Raw genomic sequence first — 22,483 nt, 5'->3', positions numbered from 1 at the left:
TTGATGGCAAAATCTAAAACTTCTGATTGAATTGAATTGCTGCACCCATTAATCTAAGTGATATATTGTTGGATTCAGAGTCTCCTTACCTACATTATGGTGCTCTCAGATGAGATAGCAAGCGGGCATCTGTACTTGGTTTGAACAGTCATTCTGTGCTGACATAGTCCCTTTAAAAAATAGAATGAGTAGTACAACGTATACCGATTTCTGTTTTGTTCTGCTCACACAATTGTATTTTTTGTCCGAGTGTGGACTGTGGAAAAAACTAATAGCACTTGACAAATGTTATTCAATGAGGCTGTTGAGATATTATTTTGTGTTTTTTTTTGGGATCCAGTTCTCTTTGTTTGCAGAGTCCGATAAAAAATTACGGAAACATTTATTTTCATGCTGACATTCGGTCTGTATATATACACACAGTAATTATTTATATTATATATACATACACAGTATATTTACACTGTGTGCAGAATTATTAGACAAATGAGTATTTTGATCACATGATACTTTTTATACATGTTGTCCTACTCCAAGCTGTATAGGCTTGAGAGCCAACTACCAATTAAGTAAATCAGGTGATGTGCATCTCTTGCCAAACTTTTGAAGCGTGATCACCGAACAACCAAGCGTTTCATGGCAAATAGCCAACAGGGTTGCAAGAAGCATATTGGGCAAAAAAGGCGCAAAATAACTGCCCATGAATTGAGGAAAATCAAGAGTGAAGCTGCCAAGATGCCATTTGCCACCAATTTGGCCGTATTTCAGAACTGCAATGTTACTGGAGTATCAAAAAGCACAAGATGTGCCATACTCAGGGACATGGCCAAGGTAAGGAAGGCTGAAAAATGACCACCTTTTAACAACAAACATAAGATAAAATGTCAAGACTGGGCCAAGAAATATCTTAAGACGGATTTTTCAAAGGTTTTATGGACTGATGAAATGAGAGAGACTCTTGATGGGCCAGATGGATGGGCCAGAGGCTGGATCAGTAAAGTGCAGAGAGCTCCACTCCGACTAAGATGCCAGCAAGGTGGAGGTGGGGTACTGGTATGGGCTGGTAACATCAAAGATGAACTTGTGGGACCTTTTCGGGTTGAGGATGGAGTGAATCTCAACTCCCAGACCTACTGTCAGTTTCTGGAAGACAACTTCTTCAAGTAGTGGTACAAGAAGAAGTCGGTATCGTTCAAGAAAAACATGATTTTCATGCAGGACAATGCTCCATTACATGCATCCAACTACACCACAGCGTGGCTGGCCAGTTAAGGTCTAAAAAAAAAAATGAAAAAATAATGTCAAGGCCCCCTTGTTCACCTGATCTGAACCCCATAGAGAACCTGTGGTCCCTTATATAATGTGAGATCTACAGGAAGGGAAAACAGTGTCTGGGAGGCTGTGGTGGCTGCTGCACGCAATATTGATCGTAAACAGATTAAGCAACTGACAGAATCTATGGATGGTAGGCTGTTGAGTGTCATCATAAAGAAAGGTGGCTATATTGGTTACTAATTTTTGGGGGGTTTTGTTTTTGCATGTCAGAAATGTTCATTCTAAATTTTGTGCAGTTATATTGGTTTACCTGGTGAAAATAAACAAGCGAGATGGGAATAGATTTGGTTTTTATTAAGTTGCCTAATAATTCTGCACAGTAATAGTTACCTGTACAAACAGATATCCTCCTAAGATAACCAAATCTAAAAAAAAAAAAAAAAAAACAATCCAACTTCCAAAAATATTAAGCTTTGATATTTATGAGTCTTTTGGGTTGATTGAGAACATAGTTGTTGATCGATAAAAAAAAAAATCCTCTAAAATACAACTTGCCGAATAATTCTGCACACAGTGTATATGTATACACACACATACACACAATATACGTATATTATATATACACACACACACACACACACACACACACACACACACACACACACACACACACACTACATCCCAATAGTATCAACCCTATTGCATCCATTATAGATACATTTCAGTTCTTCAACATAGGAAACTGTATTGGGTCTTGTAAATTTTAATAACTGTTGCCGTTACCATATGGATGGCATAAGGATGACGATAAAGATGAAAAATCATCCCTTTTTTCCCCAGAATGAATATTGAACAATTTTGCCTCATGCCATATTGAAAGCTGACAAATATAAATGACACTGACAAATTTATTATAAATATCTCAATTAATAAGATGCACAGTAGAAACGTCCACTCACTTTGCAAACCAACCGTCGGTCTCAGTGATGCTTGAATCGGCATCTAGGAAGATAAATACAGACCTTCAGAAGATGCAGGTCACTTTTATAAAACATTTTCTATGAATGAGTGGATATATTTGAAGTATGTTCACATGCTTGAAAAAAATAAATAAATAAAATTCCAAAAAAAGTTGTGACACAAACAAGAATGCAATGATTTGGAAATCTCCTATAGCCATATTTTATTCATAAGTGTACATGGATCTGAGGTGGAAAGTTAAACATTTTTTTACATTTTTTTTTAGATCTTTTTCTATCAATTTCTACATAAATTAATATTTTTCAAATGACATGGAATAACGGCTAATGCTCACCTTCTGATCTGTGCTCTGTTGTGAATAAAATATGGCTGTAAGAGACTTCCAAATCATTGCATTCTTATTTTCTTTTACTTTTTACACAGCTTCCAAACTTTTTTTTGCAATTTGGGGTAGTATTTAAACTGAAGAAATTTGATGTTAATCCACTTTTTACCTTAGATTTTCGGTTTCCAACTCTGATTACTTCAAGGATTAGCCCCATTGCCATTCAATGAGTTTTATCCCTAACGTTTCGATCCACCCAAGATAAGTAGCATGCAAAATGTTGTTTTGCATGTGAACCAGTCTTCAGAAACCCTAATTCATATACAGGATCGGATTGCAACAACGAAGGAGGAGAAACCTGGTCGAATTTTTTCTTTTTCTCATACTAAAGGATCGGATTGCAGTCTGATTATATCATAAACAAAGCATTGGAAAAGAAATATCTTCTGTGACTTAGCGCCTAGAGATTTCAGCACACAGCAGCAATTGTGCGGTCTGAATTACCGTAATTATATTCTAGGCTTGTTTATTCATAGTCAGGGCTGCGTGTCTGGGCAAGGAGCTCCCTGGAGGAGATTAAGATATTGAACAGAGCTCTTATTGGCTGCTATGGGTAACAAAACCAGTTCTGCTGCTAGACAGCTGATAAATCAGGGCCACTCTATATATTCATCATGCCTAATTTCCTTGTTGTGGAAAAAAGACGATTTCACAGATACCATTGGGTTTGAAGGTCATGGAGAATATCATATAATAAAATGTGTTGTCAATGCCCTCAAGTAAGTGCCCCTCAATCATACCTTACTAAAGGGATCATCTAAACATACATTTCCATAATAAAATCCACACTATAACCTAAAATTATTCTGGTTGCACTAATGTTTATACCTGTAATTCATGTATATTATGTTATCCATGAATTACATGATTTAAGCGCTATATGTGCCCTCCTGCTGGTTAGACAACAATTGTACAAAAGCTTTACAACCTTTGCAACTGAGGGGTACTTCTCACATAACGAGATCGCTGCTGAGTCACAGGTTTTGTGACTTACCAGTGACATCATCAGCGATCTAGCTGTGTGTGACACTAAGCAGCGACCTGGCCCCTGCTGTGAAATCGCTGATCATTACTCACTGTTCTGGTTCATTTTTTGCTCGTTGGTCTCCCGTTGTGTAGCACACATCGGCATGAGACCAACGAGCACGGACTCTGTAAGCAGCGTACGCTGGTAACCAGGGTAAATATCGGGTAACTAAGCAAAGCACTTTGCTTGGTTACCCGATATTTACCCTGGTTACCAGTGTACATCGCTTAGCGCTGGCTCCCTGCACACATAGCCAGGGTAAATATCGGGTAACTAAGCAAAGCGCTTTGCTTAGTAACCCGATGTGTACCCTAGCTACGTATACAGGGAGCCAGCGCTGGCAGCCTGTAAGCAGTGTACGCTGGTAACCAGGGTAAATATCGGGTAACTAAGCAAAGCGCTTTGCTTAGTTACCTGATATTTACCCTGGTTACCAAGCACAGCATCATTACACAAGTCGCTGGTGAGATCTGCCTATTTGACAGCTCACCAGCGATCATGTAGCGACGCACCAGCAATCCTGACCAGGTCGTATCGTGGTCGGAATCGCTGATATGTCGTTTAGTGAGACGGTACCCTTACTTGTGCTCTGTGCATTGGATGGAAGGCATTAAACTATAGAATCAAAATAGTTAAAGGTTCTGTAGGTTGTTTGTTTTTTTGTTTTTTTTATGAACATGACGGTGGTTATCTTGTTTAAGAAACTTAAGAGCTGTGAGAAAATAATACCAGCCACATGGACCCATATGAAACAACAAGCTGGAGTAGTTCATTAACTTCTATGGGAGAATGTTCTAGGTATGTGTGGCACCCCAGTGGTCCGGTTGCCACAGTAACACTGCCCTCCTCACAGCGGGTGACATTATGCCTGGAAGCAAGAAGGGGGTCCCCATGCTAGGTAGCACCAGCAGTCAACACTTTCCTAACTCCAGACCAGAAGGGGGAGCTCTAAAACCCAGTTCATGGGGAGCTTCCCTGTGAATTCTGGCCTGGGGGAGCGGTTAATACAGACATAGAAGTGAAACTGAAAGGAGCAGAGGAGAATCAAGGAGAGAGCCTAGCGTACAGAGCTACGACAGAGCTCCCCCAGAGCAGAGCGCAGAGGACAGGACATCGGAGTCCTAGGCTGTGCAGGTACTGAAGGCCTGGCAGCTGAATCCAGAGGGCAGGAGACTGCATGTCTTCTGGTCCCACAGAACACCCGGGGCACAGCAGCATAGTAAAGCCCAGAGCCGGGACCAGAAAAGCGGCACCTGTAGAAGGCTCTCACTGCCTGCCATACATGTAAGAACCAATACTAATATTGAGAAGAGGGCCGCAGCTTAGCTTCAAGCAGCAGGGACACACATGTTACAGCGCAGAAGGAAGGCCTCTGAACCCACCTGGCTAGGTGGATCCCCTCAATTGCTTCCAGGCTGCCGCCCGGACCTCTGTTAACACCTGGACCAGTCTCCCGGGTCTGTACCATCTACTATCCAGTAAAACGTAAAGGAAACTACGGTCCTTGTGTTGTCCAGTTATTCCCTGCGTCTTCGGTCCTGCACCCCAATGATAAGTCCTCCGATATAGACGACACCTGCCCTGGGGTTAAGCTCTACCCGTGGAGAGCTGAACCACCTCTGCTGCATCACCACCGACCCTAAGAGAGCTGAATAGCAGCAGCGGTCTATATCTTGCCGCACGACTTATCATCCCATGTAAATATCCCCCACTCATTTTAAACGACACCGCCAGGGTCACAGAGTCGGGCCCTGCAGCCGTGACCTCCCAGCAGCACCGGCCCGGTTCTGAGTGCCCCACAAGCCTGGTGGGGGTGTCACATGCTCTGTGTTCTGTGCAGAGGTCATTGTACAGGGAGGGAGGGAGCTGTAACTTTCATTTATTATGAATGGTGGATGGTGAGTTAACCATATGAAGGTGTTATATTTTATTGTAATCCGGTCTGTGGATAATGAAATGATAGCTGAAAATTACTTCTACAGAATAGGAAATTTTAGCTTATTATGAGGGACAGTGGCCTGAGTTTAAACCCCAAGATATCAGAAAAATGTTTTGATAAAATGGTGACAAGCAAAATAAAACAAAAAAGTTTAAAAGTGACTTTTTTTAACATAAAGACTTTAAACATAAGTCTTTCTAATGACATATCCCTGCTATGAATTCAATCAATAATGCTACGGATTAAACTTAAGAGCTGGAAAAAAAAAATGATGGTTACCCCATAGCATTGGTTTATAATCTGTGGCTCTCAAGTTGTTGCAAAACTACAAACTAGCATGTTTGTTGCTAAAACTGAAAAAAAGAAAAAAAAAAAACAACAAAAACCTGCATGTATCCAATTGCCATAGACATGGAAAGATGTATAAGGCCATGTACGCATGTTGCGTTTTTTGACACATTTTTGCCGCTTGTTTTGGTGCAGTTTGTTGCCCAAAACTGCATGTCTTTCCTTCCCCAGGCAAAGATTACCTGAATTCAGAAATTCTGTGAGCACATTGCTTCTTTTTTTCCCCTGCAGTTTTTAGCCCTATCAGCCATTGATTTTGCAAACAAAAAAAAAAAAATGCACGGGACAAAAACATGCGAAAAACGCATGCAGGTTTGTTATGCGTTTTCTGGCATAAGGTGCGGTTTTTGGCCAGAATGTGCATTTTGTGTGACAACACAAAACTACAGCGTGCAGGCATACCTTTGTTACGGTGAATTCTTACAAAGTGCCACAAGTTGTCTACTGCCTGATTCTAATTGGTGTGGATCGAGTGCATGCTTGAAAAATCAGATCAGACACACAGTCGGATATTTATCTTTCCTCGACCAAGGTCGGCCCAGAAACTTGAGAGATTTATTCAAGAACATGCCTTATAAAAACTAGGAGAAGGGGCATGGTCAGCCCTACGGTGGGTATGCTTGGATGTGTCCATTGGTCAGTGGGTTGAACAATGTGTTAGTCCATGAGCTGATTGGTGGGCATCATCGTAGGCAGGTCTATGACGTCATTGGACGGATCCATGGTAATTCTGTGGGAGGGACCTCATCTGGTGGATCCATGCTGATGGGAGGGTCTATGTCGTCATCGGTGGCCATCTTATATTTGAAAATCTGGCTCATGTAAGGCAAATTGACACATTTCCCACAATCCCCTGTCAAGAGATTAATTAAGTATTTGATCCAATGGCCCTACTCAACACCCTAAAGTCATTTAATTTAAAATGATGGGTTCGGGAGCTTAATGTATGCAAACCACTCGCCCGAGCATCGCTGTGCTTGGGTATTCTCAGTGTTCAGCCAAGTGCAAGCTGCTTTCAATGTTTGATCGGCTTGCAGTGGGGGTAACAACAGTGTAATCAGATATAGTGTGCAAAAAAAAAAAAAAAGTGGAAAAACCCCACCACGGAAGTATTGTGTTTATGACTGACTGCATGTGGGCGGAGACCCGAACTGCCCAATTAGTGATTTCCATTAGGGTTCAGGTCAAATCCGGGTCCCAAACCGAACTTTATCCAAAGTCCGGCTGTATCAACCCAACTTCAACAGGTCCGCTCAGCTCTAAATTATTACCTTTAGTCTCTGGTATTTTTCTGCTGTCAATCTCCTCCTGACCTGTAAAATACAATAAAATGGTTATATTCTTAGGACACAAAATATACATAAAGGCATGAGAATTATTTACTGAATTAGCTATACAGATACATTTTTTGCACTAAATCGAGCCATAACATGGCTGTCGGCCTAACAATACATCAGCCGATAGATATCTCAGCCAACTACTATGCACAGGAGCCCTTACTTGGCCGAGCGCTCCTGTGTTCTCCACGAGAAAGCTGCTTACTAGTCTGTCTGCTGGTGTTCTACCTTTGCAAAAACAATGCAATGAGCCACCTGAAATTGGATATGCCTGATTGATCTCTTCCACAACCATTACTTGGCTGGTACTCCCCATGCACAATAGATTATAGGCCAAATCAGTTGATATGGGCAGAATTGGATGCCATTAGTCTAATGTGTATAGGGGACTTAAAGGGGTTGTCCAGGCTTTTCACAAAAATCTGCATGTTCTCTATGTGACTGTAGAGTTATGAATCCCAAAACAGCGTGTGCCATGAGGACCCCAACCAAGCAGTCATGTGACCGCAAGTATGCAATGTACATACTCCCAGCGTTATTACGACTAGATGTGCGCTTTATCGCTAAATTCACTTGTATCAATGTAATTTAGTCACAGAATACCTGCAGACTTTATGAAAAGCATGGATAAACTCTTTAAGGCTCCATAAGATTTCTGATGGTGTCCTGCTGTATCTGATACTATGCTATTGGCACCAAATTCTGTTAGCTGTGAAGTGCGGCTTCCATGGGTCGGACTTCTTTTTCAGCTTATCGCACAAAAGCTCAATCCGATCGATATCCTGGGAATTTCTTGACCAAGTCAATAACTTGGTCTACTTGACTTACTGTTGAACAATTTTTTGCAGTTTGACAAGGGGTATTATTCTGATAAAGGAGGCCACTGCAATTAGGAGTTACCATTCTGCCAAGAAACAATGAGAAGGTAGGTGGTGTGTGTCAAAGCAACGTCCACAGATCTGATCAAGGAAAGCGAGTTTTTATTAAGCTAACAATACCGATTCGGATTATATAACATTGCAAATTATGGAGGGAAGAAAAATTAAAACTCAAATTCTTAACATGACAGATTTAGCCAAATTTGATTGTAGATTAAAATCACTTACCGTAAATTAGCCAAGAAATTTCAAACATGCAAGGACATTTTTTTATATAAAAAAATCTGTACAGTACTATGATTGAGGATAACGTATATTATACCGGACTGATCAATGTCATAAAGAATCAAATGTAGACACACATGTTGGAGGCCGTAAAGCTGGATATATAGAACTTGAGACAGAAGCCTTAGAAAGTAGTCACACATCTTCTGTATAACTTTTCTTTCAGTCATTTTGGAGCACGGCGTCTGTTCTTGGGTCATACACATCTCCACAATGTATTATCTCATGACCTTAGTGCCTTCCGTTAAATCATATCTCACATATTATATACTTTCAATTTCTAGATGGGTTCCATTCGGTAGGCAGAATATACTGGAATGCTTTCAGTATGTTGTGCAAGAATTGCTTACTCTTACTACTTTTATATTTATATATGAGTGAGTCATGTTTCCAGCTCAGTAAAGATGGACTTTCTACCTCCAACAGATTACTTTATGGGATCATAATATTTGTCTTCCCTTTCATCATATTATATTGAACTCCAGTACAGTATGATCAAATAATACTGAAGTGTAATATATATATTATATATATATATATATATATATATATATATATATATATATATATATATATATATATATATATATATATATATATATATATATATATATATATATATATATATATATATATATATATATATATATATATATATATATATATATTAGATAGATAGATAGATAGATATACACACACAGTATATATGAGCCAGAAAGCTACAGCAAAGCAGAAATTTCTGCTGTAGCTTTCTGGCTCATATACAGTAATGGGGGTCCCACCGATAGGACTTCAACTGATGAAAAGAAGATCCTTCACATGGAGAAGTGATCATAGTTATTGGATCATGGACTGACAGGGAAAGCCTAGTATAACGTTCCGTTATCTTTTTCAGTCCCAGACAATAAATTTAGCAGGAGTGTGTATAAATGTCCACGGTTCTATTTACATTTGAACAGGGGACACAGGACTTCTGTTCTCACGACGGGTGGGTGTTCCAGTAATTCTGTCGACAGATAAGTCGTAATTGTGAGACAACCCCTACAACTTGTCTTTTTGTTGTTTTTTTTTTGGCGGGGGGGGGGGGGGGGCTTAGCAGAAGTTGATTTGAAGAATTTCATCTCAGTTTCTGCTAAAAACCTCCTAAAAACTGTGTGATCAAGGCCAGGAAACAAAAAAAAACAAACAAACTCCTCCAAATCCCCTCGAAAAGGAGCATTTCCTGAAGCATTTTCCACTGGAAAACATGTAATTTTTAAGCACCTCAAGAAAGTTCTGTATGCACATAGCCTTATTGTTTCATTAACAAATCAGATCCTAACATTCTGGGGGGGGGTAAAAAAAAAAAACAAAGAAAAAAACACTTAAAAGGGGTTCTTTAGGACTATATATTTTTTTTTATTAATTATTAGTGAAAAACTAACAGGTGAGGTTCCTAACTACTTGGCCGTTCTATCTAGAGCCAGTTCAGAGCATTCACTAACCGCTTCTCCCAGTGATTCAGTTGCACCACGTCAAAAGAGCAGTTCTCACTCTTCGGGGCTGCTCTATTGATGAGGCATAACTGCTGATGTCATGCTGATCGACAGCCAGCATCCCTCAGTTACGTAGCAAGGAGACAGCTGTCAATCAGCATGCTATTGGCAGTCATGACCTGTCAACAAAGCAACCCAGAAGAGGGAGAGCTGCTTTGTCGATATGACATCAGTGGAAGCTGACCACTCTATGCCAACAGAGATCGGCTCTGGTTACAACATGCTTGTATTTAGCAACTACCTGTCGGTTAGTTCTTAGGTCCACAGTAATAAAATTAAAGTTTAACTATTGTTTTACTATTTATTTAATAAAATCAATAGTATACATAAAAAGAAGCAACTTTATAATATATTTTATTAGCCAAATCAGCTTATTTCTCCTCCTGGGCTGATCTTTCAGTCTCAAACTTCTCAATTTCCTCATAATACCGTGTTCCCCCGAAAATAAGACACTGCTCCGAAAAATGTGCTAAGGCTTATTTTCAGGGTAGACCTTATTCTTGGGGAAACATGCTTGGGGGAAAGTTTACCACCAAAAAAAATTCAGCCCCCCCTTCCCAGGAGATTCATACTTACCAGACCCTGGGCATCTTCGTGGCTCCCAAGTCATCCTGCAATCTTTGGCAGGCGCTCTGAGCATGTATGCGCCACGCAGTTCTCCCCTGCTTCTGGCCGACACTTGCATACATCAGATCGCACACACACTCACCACTGAGCGATACAGAGCGTTTCTGGCCGGCAGAGAATACTGGGACGCAGTGCGTTGGAATGCATAAAGGACCTGCGGTGGAACGCATCGATGTATTCCACCACTGAGTCATCCATGCGTTCCACTGCAGGTCCTCGCGCTCCACTACACTGCATCCCAGGATGGTCTGCTCCCCAGAACCAATCGGCATATCGCTGGATGTGGTGTGTGTGCAATCTGATGTGTGTGTGGGTGTGCGATCTGATGTGTGTGGGTGTGCGTTCCACTGCAGAACCTCCTGTTCGGCGTCTGGCGAATAGGATTGCAAGGTCTTCTGTCTTCTCTCTTTTGGGGGTGTCTGCTTTCTATAATGAAGTGTCCTGCAGTATTCTTTAACTTTTTAAACTTTTTAACTTAGCTACATGTGCCACATCGCCTATAATGCCTTTACTAGTTTCTGGTGTCAAGCACCCTTAGTCATGAACTCATGACCGAGGGTTAGTGATGAGCGAGTATGCTTGTTACTACTCGGTACTCGCACGAGTATCACTGTACTCGGGCTACTCGGCGGGGACCGAGTAATCTCGCAATACTCGTGCTGTACTCGTGGTCTTCATGTTGGCGCTCTTTTTAGAGCCAGCCCTTATGCAGGGATTGGCTGGCAGACCACTGCAATGCCACAGCCCTGTTGTGGAATTGCAGTGATTGGCCGGCCCTCACAGCATGACCGTGCCTTTAGCCCGACACTTCCCCGCTCGGCTACGGCCCCTCCCGCACTCCACTCCGCGTGTATATATATATGCACGCTTACACACACACACACGTTTTTTTATTTAATTTACAGTTTTATGGTTTCTACATGCTGCCGGTGGTCATTTCAGAATAATACTCGGGTCCCCCATAGGATAACATTGGGCTCGGTGCTCGGGCCGAGTACACGAGTATCTTGGGATGCTCGGCCCGAGCCTCGAGCACCCGAGCTTTTTAGTACTCGCTCATCACTACCGAGGGTGCTTGACACTTAACCTGTACAATACTAAGGAAATCCTGAAAACACACACCGTTGGTGGGAATTGAGTTGAGGAACACAGCTTTAAGTGGATGATGCTAGTTATATGGGCCTACATTTATTGCACACTGCAATTAAGAAAGAAATTACAAAAACAATATACCATAACAAAGCATAGATCAATTTTTGGAGTGCATTATCCACCTCACCTGGTACCTCTCCAGGCAACACCCTTTCATAATGGACATCTGGGGGTGCAGTATCGGGCACCCTGGGACGACGCGCCTTGAGACTGTGCTTCATTGGCATTGGTCTTTTGAGCTGTGATTCCAGCACAGTTTGCTGCTCTGCAGCCGGTTTTGTCACTTCTAAAGATGGAAACAAGACAGGAACTTATAGCTAAAATTTCCATTACATATGTGTCGTGGGCGCCTTGGCAGCAACATTTAAGCTATAGGTTCACTTGGCTGAGCTTTAAAAAATATATATTAACCCCTTCACCACCTTGCAAGTTTCCATTTTTTGCAATTTTGTTTTTTCCTGCCTTTCTTCCAAGAGCCATAACTTTATTTTTTTTCTGTCGATATAGCCATATGAGGGCTCATTGTTTTGCAGAATCAGTACTTTTGAAAGACTCCATTTATTCTGCCACATATTGTACTGGAAAACGGGAAAACAACATTCCAGCTCTCCATGATGTCCCCTCTCACTTCCCCTCTACATATTGTCCCCCCAGGCTGCTCCAGTCCATAATATCCTCCCACACTGCCCCTCTCCATAATAAAACCCACACACTGCCCCTCTCAATAATACCTCCCCCAATCACTGCCCCACTCCATAATACCCCCCACACTGAGCCTCTCCATAATATCACCAACCCACACACTATCCCTCTCCAAAATGTCCCCTCAAACTGCCCCTTTCCATAATATTCCCCTCTGCCCCACGCTATATTGTGCCCCTTTTACAATACCCCCCACAATGTATGTACCTTAGCAGTAACCCTAATCCTAACCTCATCTAAAATGATTACACATTTACTCTTCAGTTCCTCCATGGAGCACTTACCGAGGCCGACTTCTCTGGTGCCTATGTGGCACCGGCAGCAGCGTGAACACCTCATTACGTTGTGCACATTGGAGCAGTGGCTGACAAGCTCTCTTCTGCTCTGTGCCAGAGCTCAGATTTTCAAATATATTTGCATCTGTTAGACGTGAATACATTTGAATATTGGAAGCAGAGACCGGCAGCTCCTGGACTGGTCTGTGGGCTGTAATAAAGCCTTTGGTGGGCCATGTGTTGTGCCTGCCTGCCTAAATGCTCATCCAGTTCAACAGAGGGATGGGAAGGGATAAAAGAAAGGGATATATGTACAACCACAGTGCATAATCTGGTCCACCCCAGAAGAGGTAATCTTTCCATACTGATACCTTAATGTCTACAATGAAGTATAAAGTTTTCAGCACACAGTCACAGAGTCTGAACAGCAGTGCATAGAGCCTATATGACTCCTCTCGTACAGATCCCAACAGCTTCCATGTACTTGTATACTTGCTCTGTCAGATGACAAATATCCCATTCCCCAGGGGAATATTTACCACTCCCGTCTCAGCCCTCCCCTGGGTGGAGGGAGGGGGATCAATAGATCAGGGTTGTTCAGGAACTAGGGCAAGGAAGGAAGCTCAAACATTGTCACCTTCAGTCCTACCTTTACAACCATGGTCATTTGTGTGCCTACAGCCTGAGAGCCAGTTTACGCTCCCCTGCCCCTAGAGATCCTGTCACACCCTGTAACACCGCTATATGAAATTTGAGGCCTATAAGGGTAAAGATGAGACCTCGTACACATCTAAGGGGGCCTCCATGAAAAAAAGAGCCTTAGTACAGTCAAGTGCCATTAGGTTCTGTTCCCACTGATATGTTGTTTTCTCGAAGCCCATCACTGTATAAAGGGCCCAAATGCAGAACTTATGGAGAACTAACTCCAAAGTCCCCATTTAGGAGGCAGCATTCAAATCCATATGCATTAAAGACCTGACTTGTTAATTTGTCAGACAAACAATAGATCAGGTTTCTCAATATTTTCATTCTCCTTGATGTCAATAGGATTATTGTGTTATCAGTTGCTTCAGTAAGGCCCCTTTCACATTGCGTTTCGATCCCCGTTCAGTGGTCCCATCGGGGCTTCCGTCTGAACCACTTGCAAAATGGGTTTTGGATGTATGCCCCGACAGGGCTATTGACTGTAATGGTGCAGAACGAGTCACCGTGTGCTCTGTCGTGCAACATTTTTGGGAGTATATGCTTTCTTGAGGCGGACACGGGACCACTGAACAGAGATCGAAATGCAATGTGAAAGGGGCCTATCTTCTATCAGGCAGAATGGTAAAGTGTGACTTAGAAACTGATGCATTAGCAGACAATTTCCATGACTTTCCTAAAACAGTGTAGTTATTGGAAACATTTCCTTTACCTATGGAAACACTCTGATCGTAAATTGTAGGACTGTAAAAGAAATTCACTCATCCAGGGTTTGCACTGCAGTCCTGCCATATAATGCATGTATCCTGGTACTGTACTTTTGTACTATAGCAGCCGGTCTGTTTCACACAGCTCATGATTGTTATAGGTCTGTATAGCAATTACAGAGAATACAAGCACCATGTCAAATGTTATTGTTCAGTCTGCCATCTTTATTTTCCTGCTTCAATGACAAGCTGTCCTTCCATGTGACTGTTACCGCCAATCATTGGACTCTACAGTGGTGTTGCAAGACATCTGAGATCAGTGACTGACTGCAGCGCTATTGTGGAAATACGGAACATCATCTTGCTAGGAAAATAAGCATTGGTTTGTCAATGCTGGAACAGTGGGGAATTTAACAGATGAGCAATGATTGTGGTTTCTTTTAAACCCATGAACAACCCTATTAAACCTGTCATATCTGTCTATGTTATAAAATAGTAAGAAGATCATATTCTAAGTGGTCATATCATTATTTATAAGGACTAATTGTAGCACAACCAACAAAAATGGGAAATTTGTAGACAAAAAGTATCAGAACAAGAATATTTCTGATAGTGGTCACTGTGTGATAGAAGCGGTAGCTCGGATACAGATGCTGTATGATGAAAACAAATGGCGTAGTGGTATCTTGGGATTCATTAATTCAGCAAGAAAACTTGAAACCCTGTTCCATTAGGAGATGCACCTGTCACTTAGAATTTACCAGCAATGCTCACATTCACAGCCTCATAAAACACAGGCACAAGAGACTGAAATAGGAACAATAGGAATAGTGACAATAGTATGAAGGAAGGTGGAATGTTGTCATAAGGGCTTATTCACACTCTTGTTCAGGGTTTCTTTTATGCAAATTGAAACATTAGAGAACCAGAAGTTCACGTTAATAACACACAAGTATTTCCAAACGAGATGTTCTCAAAAGAAAAGAAAAAAAAATGTGGCTGCATTGTGTCGCTCATTAAATGATGTGTACAGGACTAGAAAAACAAGTACAGGTCTATATGGGCAGTGTGTATTATTGCAGCTCATCCTATGGACAGGCTTTGGCTCGGATTCTGGGAGAAGGTGGCCATGCTTTTATAATCCAATATTCCTATATGAAGAGCAAAGGCTTTGTTGGTTATGATGTTTTTTTTACAGCTATTGACACCATAGCCTTTGTCTTAAATTTTATTAGTATGCGCCACAATAGGAGAAAAAAGACACACGATATACAAAGACAAGACTTCAGTATGAATTACGTTACCATATGCTATAAAATATTACCCAGCACCCTTCTTAGGCCTAAGCCACACGGCAAGAAAATCGGTGCGAGTGGAGTGCGATAAAACATTGCATTCCACTCGGACCAATTCTAGCCTGTGTGTCAGCGCACATGAGCGATTATTTTCTCAGCCCTAATCAGACAGAGAAAACAATCGCAGCATGCTGCGATTGTAATGCGAGGCTCTTTTCTCTCGCACCCATTCAAGTCTATGGGGTGAGAGAAAAATCGCACTGCACTCGCAGTACACCGGTGTACCGCGCGTGCAGAGCGAGAATCACAATAGCCGGCTACGGAGGCGAGAGGGAGAGAAATCCCTCCCTCCCCTCCGCATCGCCGGCCCGCCCCCTGCAGCTGAGGTCTGCTAGCACAGTCGGACCGCAGTCGCAGGGATACTACCATGACACTCGGCTCCTGCTGTGCTTCCAGCGCGAGCCGACTGTCATGCGAGCATCGCAGTAGTGCCCCATGTGGCCCCAGCCTAATGCCCGTTTCACACGTCAGTGAAAAACACTGACGTTTTTCACTGGCGTGTAAAACACGCACATGTCCCTCTGTGTGCCGTGAATCACGGCACACGTGGGTTGTCTAAGTGCAATCTGGGCTCCGTTCTCCGTGGCCCGTGATTGCACTTAAAGATTAACTCACCTGTGCGCGCTCCCGCTCTCCATGGTGCTGATCGCTCCCGCGGTGCAGCATCCGGCCGGCGCTGACCTCCGCAGCAGCTGCTTCCGGGTCAGCTGTGTTGTGCATAATGAATATGCGCGACAGTAATGAGCCGGCTCAGAAGCAGCAGGGAGAACAGGCTGCAGAGAGCGTCGCTGGAACCAGGTGAGTTAAAATGCTTTTTATTTTAGAAGCACGTTTTTTTCTGGCACGTGTTTCACGGATCACACCACTGCGTGGTCCGTGGGACATCAGTGATGCCAGAAAAAAAATGGACATGTCTCCGTGCGGCAATCACGGACACGCGGGTACGCCGCACGGAGACACGTGCTGTGAAAAATCACTGATGTGTGAGCAGACCCATTCATTATAAAGGGTCTGCGTATGTCAGTGATTCTGGTACGTTTAAAAAAAAAAGCACAAACGTACCAGAATCACTGACGTGTGAAACAGGCCTTATAGAGTGTCTCCGATACTGATCTCTTACCAAAGATTCATCAAATTCATCATCAACAGACGTTACCGCCGAGGCAACCATGACACCCACACAGTACTTGCATAGTCCCTGCTAATTAGAATAACAGCTATGCAAGGGTGTGAATGGGAACATGGGCACATTGGGAAAATACTTCTTTCTAGTAAATCAGGCAGCTTTCCTGTTACCTAATACAAGATATGACTGAAACATGCCAGAGGTGACGTGTCGTACATGTATAAATACATGGGAGCCCAGGGGGTTACAAATCAAGACAAACCAGAAATACTGTTCAGTATAGCATACAAAAAAACACCATAAACCCTGCACTACAGATCTACTGACCTTCCCAGTCCTGTTTCTCAGCTTTCCTAACAGTAATATCGGTTATATACTGACAGTTTTTCTGCTTACACAGGGCAATTGTCGTAATGTCTCAGGTCCGTGTCTCATGTTTCAGAACAGTCTTGGAAAGTGTATGATTGATGTCTATTTCACAACCTGCACTATACTTTTCATCACTGTAAACCAAAACCAGGAGTGAAACAGTCAGAGGAGACGTATAAGGCCAGGACCACACGGGGATCTACTGCGATCCTCACATGACACTCGGATCACGCTGGCAGCACAGCAGGAGCCGAGTGTCATGCGAGTGTCCCTGCGACTGAGGTCCGATCATGTGACCGGACTACAGCTGCGGGGTTGGGCCGGCGCTGAGGAAGGGCGGGAGGGATTTATCTCCCTCTCTCCTCCGTCGCCGGCTATTACCATTCTTGCCCTGCACTTGCGGTACATCGGTGTACTGTCGAGTACAGTGCGATTTTTCTCTCGCCCCTTAGACTTGAATGGGTATGAGAGACACAAGACTTGCATTACAATCGCAACATGCTGCGATTGTTTTCTCGGTCCGATTTAGGGCTGAGAAAATAAATCGCACATGGGTGTTGGGACATAGGCGAACATTGGTCCGAGTGGAATGCGATAAAATATCGCATTCCACTCGCTCCGTTTTCATGCCGTGTGAATAGGCTTAAGGCCATGTGCACACATTCAGTATTTGGTGAGTTTTTACCTCAGCATTTGTAAGCCAAAACCAGGAGTGGAGCAAATACTGAGGTAAAAAAAAACCCTCACTGAATACTCTACAAGTGCACATGGCCTATGGCTAAGACACTAAACACCCTCCTACCACGTTCCAAAATACTGCAAAGCCACATTTTTTATTTACCACAGTTTTGCAATGCAGTTTTTAGTGAAAGATTTTTACTTTTACAACACATACCCTCCATCTTTCACCAGAGGAAACCACATAACCAATATCTGCATCAAAAAAACCTTTGCAATTTGAGTTAAAACTTATTTGGTTTGCAAGCTAACACTACATGTGAACCCAGCCCTATGGTATAACATTAGTCAGCATGCTTTCCAATTTCAATTTGGACAGCACACGTATGTTTGATACGCTTGTCTGAACGAGCCCTAAGGACATATGCCCACAGGAGAACGTACCTGCGGAATTTTCTGCAGGTATTTCCGCAGGTTCACGCAGCAGCTCCCCGGAATATGCAGCTATCAGTTATTGCGGATTTCTGGCGGAATTGTTGCGGTAAACCTGCGGAAACAGTGCGGATTTCGTGTGGATTTCCCGCCCTGTATCTCCATAGTGGAAAGGCAGGAATTCCGCATGAATAACTGGCATGCAGTTACTTGCAGCTGCGGGAAATCCGCAGCCGCAAATACCACAGCACTCCCCAAATTCCATAGGATAACATGGGGAGTAGCTGTACTTGCGTAAACCTGCGGATTTATCTGGAAAATCTAGAAAATCCGCAGGTATGTTCTCCCGTGGGCACATGGCCTAAGGCTGTGTGCACATTATCAGTGTTAGCAGAGTTTTGGATGCAAGGTGATTTTGTTGGCTTTAAAATGCTGTGTTGTACAGTCCAAGCACAGTGGATGGGATTTATAGAAATTTCATGCCCACTGTGCTTTTTAACGCTGTGTAAACTGACCTGCGGAGCTGCTTTCCGAGCTGCAGCATGTCAATTCTTGCAGAGACGCGAGTGTTCTGAGTGGGAAAACGCAGTGAAAATATGGTGGGTCAGTAACCCTGATCGTGGGCATGGACAGCGCGTTCTCCAGCACAGAACAGTAGCGTCTCCGCAAGAGAAATGACTCTGCGTCCAGAATGCCAGGAAGATCATTGTCACGTACCCTAAAGGGGAAAAAGCTCTCTGTATATGTATAAACTATCTGGAGACTCATCCATGTTAACTTGTCCAAACTATGGATTATCCAAAAGCAATATCCTTGATTCGGCAAACCACCACATCATTCAGTCCATTTTCTAACACGTGCAGTAGGGGTGTAATCCCAGACCAACTGTGGTTGTTATTGCCAATATAACAGAATTTTAGTTATTTCGCTCAACAAATACTATATCAGTTTTGATGTGTCCTGTGCCACACTAGTAATGGTATCTCGGATTAGTGATGGTGGACGCAGTGAAAAATGACCAGTTGAACACAGTCAGTCTGGATAACTTGTTATTTCGGACAATACCATGTGCTTTGGTCCTACTAGATCTCCGCCTAAGTCTGTTAATAAGCAGATCAAGTAAATACTGAGGCTCTAATAGTGATGTGCATATTGGTATTCTCATATGTGACAATCAGTGATGAGCATGCACTAGCAGGGTCGGTACTCGTAACGAGTAGTCGGACGCTCGGACATCTTGACTCAATAATGGAAATCAACGGGGACCTCGCACATTTTTCCACAAGATCTCCAAGAAAAATGATCAAGCTCCCCATTGACTTCCATTATACGACTTGCACCCGTCTGACTATTCGTTACGAGTGTTGCGCACCACTAATGACAAAGACTATATACGACAGCGACCACATTGGGCAGAATGACAAAAAAAATGTCAGGTAACTAAACTGTGAGGAGCATGACCAGTTATACACAACGCTCAGACGATCGTCAGTATGGATACTTTTCACACAAGCTGTTGTAAGACGAAATATACAAAGTAACTGGAACACACAAAAAATACTGGAAATCACGCAACAAAAGAGACTATTTGATATAGTGTTTAGAGAACGTGTACATGTACAGTGCCAGTCCCACTGACCTGCTGATGGTAGGGACATGCTGATCTGTGATTGTCCTCTGTAGCTGGATCTCCTGCTCCCAGGGCTTACATGTAGGATTTCTGCGCATTCATCCCCTCCTTGTAGGTAAACTTTCTTCACTTCCTCGTAGTGAGCAATCCCCACCCATAGCCAACACTCAGCCTCCTCCCACAAGAAGCTGGCCTTTCTCTTGTTCTCTCCCTTCTTCCTCCCCTCAGTTTACTCATTGCCCTGAAGTCATTTGTATTTCGTGGAATTGATCCTTTAGTTTTTGTTTCTTTTTAAAGCCAAATCCAGGAGGAAATTCCTAAAGTGAAACATGATGGAAGGACTTCTACTGCTGCATCTAATTCTGGCAGGGGTGGACACAGACTGCGGGGGGCTCCTGTGCAAGAAATCTTTCTTGCCTCCCCCACCTTGATATCACAACAAAATTATGTAAACACATACATTGTACTGTTTATTACTAGTTTAATAAGAATCTAAACAATAAATAAGTTCCATATTTAACTGAATAGAACACAAATCTGTCCTGCCGCCTTTCTATCTGCTGCAGCTTCAGCGCTGTCTCCAATGCTTCTAGTTAGGCTTCCGCCACACATCCGTGAAAAACGTGCGTGTTTGGTCCGTTTCCGTGTATACTGGAGACACGGCCAAACGTGCACCAATGTTACTATATCTCAGCGGTTACACTTGCGTTTTTGGTTATGTCCGTTTGTCCGTCTCCGTGATGCGTTTTGTGGGCCGTGTCTCACGCCAGCATGTCCGTTTTATTCACGCCACACGCAGCACGGACCCAATGAAAGTCAATGGGTCTGTGCGCACGTCCGAGTGACACGGACGCATCTCTGTTTGTTCCCTGTATGTTTTGTGCTTTTTTCATGTCATGTCAGTCTTTTTTCTTTTTATGTTTCGTTCTCTCCCTCAGTCCGTCGGTCGGTCTCTATGTCTGTCTGTCCCTCTAGCTGTCTGTCGGTCAGTTCCCCCCTCTCTCATACTTACCATTCCCCGATCTCCAGCGCGGCGCTGAACGGCTGTTATAAAAACTCCGGCGGCTTTTCATCTTTTGAAAAAGCCGGCCGCCCATTAATCAATCTCGTATTCCCTGCTTTACCCGCCCACCGGCGGCTGTGATTGGTTGCAGTGAGACACGCCCACCATGCTGAGTGACAGGTGTCACACTGCACCCAATCACAGCAGCCGGTGGGCGTGTCTATACTGTGCAGTAAAATAAATAAATAAATAATTTAAAAAAAACGGCGTGCGGTCCCCCCCCATTTTAATACCAGCCAGATAAAGCCATACGGCTGAAGGCTGGTATTCTCAGGATGGGGAGCTCCACGTTATGGGGGGCCCCCCACCCTAACAATATCAGTCAGCAGCCGCCCAGAATTGCCGCATACATTATATGCGACAGTTCTGGGGCTGTACCCGGCTCTTCCCGATTTACCCTGGTGCGTTGGCAAATCGGGGTAATAAGGAGTTATTGGCAGCCCGTAGCTGCCAATAAGTCCTAGATTAATCATGTCAGGCGTCTATGAGACACCTTCCATGATTAATCTGTAAGTTACAGTAAATAAACACACACACCCGAAAAATCCTTTATTAGAAATAAAAAACACAAACACATTCCCTCATTACCAATTTATTAACCCCGACAAACCCTCCATGTCCGGCGTACTCCACGGTCCTCCAGCGTCGCGTCCAGCTCTGCTGCATGGAGGTGACAGGAGCAGCAGAATACACCGCCGCTCCGGTCACCTCCACGCAGCTAATGAGATGAGTAGCGCGATCAGCTGCTGTCACTGAGGTTACCCTCGGCCACCGCTGGATCCAGCGGTGACCGCGAGTTACCAGACTGACAGCTGCTGATCGCGCTACTCATCTCATTAGCTGCGTGGAGGTGTCCGGAGCGGCGGTGTATTCTGCTGCTCCTGTCACCTCCATGCAGCAGAGCTGGACGCGACGCTGGAGGACCGTGGAGTACGCCGGACATGGAGGGTTTGTCGGGGTTAATAAATTGGTAATGAGGGAATGTGTTTGTGTTTTTTATTTCTAATAAAGGATTTTTCGGGTGTGTGTGTTTATTTACTGTAACTTACAGATTAATCATGGAAGGTGTCTCATAGACGCCTGACATGATTAATCTAGGACTTATTGGCAGCTACGGGCTGCCAATAACTCCTTATTACCCCGATTTGCCAACGCACCAGGGTAAATCGGGAAGAGCCGGGTACAGCCCCAGAACTGTCGCATATAATGTATGCGGCAATTCTGGGCGGCTGCTGACTGATATTGTTAGGGTGGGGGGCCCCCCATAACGTGGAGCTCCCCATCCTGAGAATACCAGCCTTCAGCCGTATGGCTTTATCTGGCTGGTATTAAAATGGGGGGGGACCGCACGCCGTTTTTTTTAATTATTTATTTATTTATTTTACTGCACAGTATAGACACGCCCACCGGCTGCTGTGATTGGGTGCAGTGTGACACCTGTCACTCAGCATGGTGGGCGTGTCTCACTGCAACCAATCACAGCCGCCGGTGGGCGGGTAAAGCAGGGAATACGAGATTGATTAATGGGCGGCCGGCTTTTTCAAATTAGAAAAAGCCGCCGGAGCAGTGTGAACGCCGTGCAGCGCCGGTGATCGGGGATCGGTGAGTATGAGAGAGGGGGGGACACTTCAGTCACTCGGGGGATTAGCGGTCACCGGTGAATCCTTCACAGGTG

General features: G+C 43.6%; 1 protein-coding gene across 2 annotated transcripts in view; it reads right to left on the bottom strand.

Moving 5' to 3' along the window:
* The window catches only part of CASP6 (caspase 6), a 32,645-nt gene extending 12,756 nt beyond the window's left edge, over window positions 1-19,889 (bottom strand). The window contains exons 1-4 of one of the 2 annotated variants that reach the window (XM_075336582.1): window positions 19,755-19,889; window positions 11,897-12,055; window positions 7,227-7,268; window positions 2,235-2,277 (exon numbers count right to left, since the gene is read on the bottom strand). In XM_075336582.1, coding sequence (XP_075192697.1) covers window positions 2,235-2,277; window positions 7,227-7,268; window positions 11,897-12,055; window positions 19,755-19,773 — 263 coding nt within the window. In that variant the 5' untranslated portion in view covers window positions 19,774-19,889. The remainder of the gene's footprint in view (window positions 1-2,234; window positions 2,278-7,226; window positions 7,269-11,896; window positions 12,056-19,754) is intronic. The other variant, XM_075336592.1, reaches the window with a different exon arrangement.
* Between the last annotated feature and the right edge of the window lie 2,594 nt (window positions 19,890-22,483).

Source organism: Anomaloglossus baeobatrachus, chromosome 1 (assembly GCF_048569485.1).
Source record: "Anomaloglossus baeobatrachus isolate aAnoBae1 chromosome 1, aAnoBae1.hap1, whole genome shotgun sequence".
Classification (NCBI taxonomy): domain Eukaryota; kingdom Metazoa; phylum Chordata; class Amphibia; order Anura; family Aromobatidae; genus Anomaloglossus; species Anomaloglossus baeobatrachus.
Note: the sequence above shows the minus strand (reverse complement) of the source record. Positions and strands in the feature narration are given on the sequence as shown.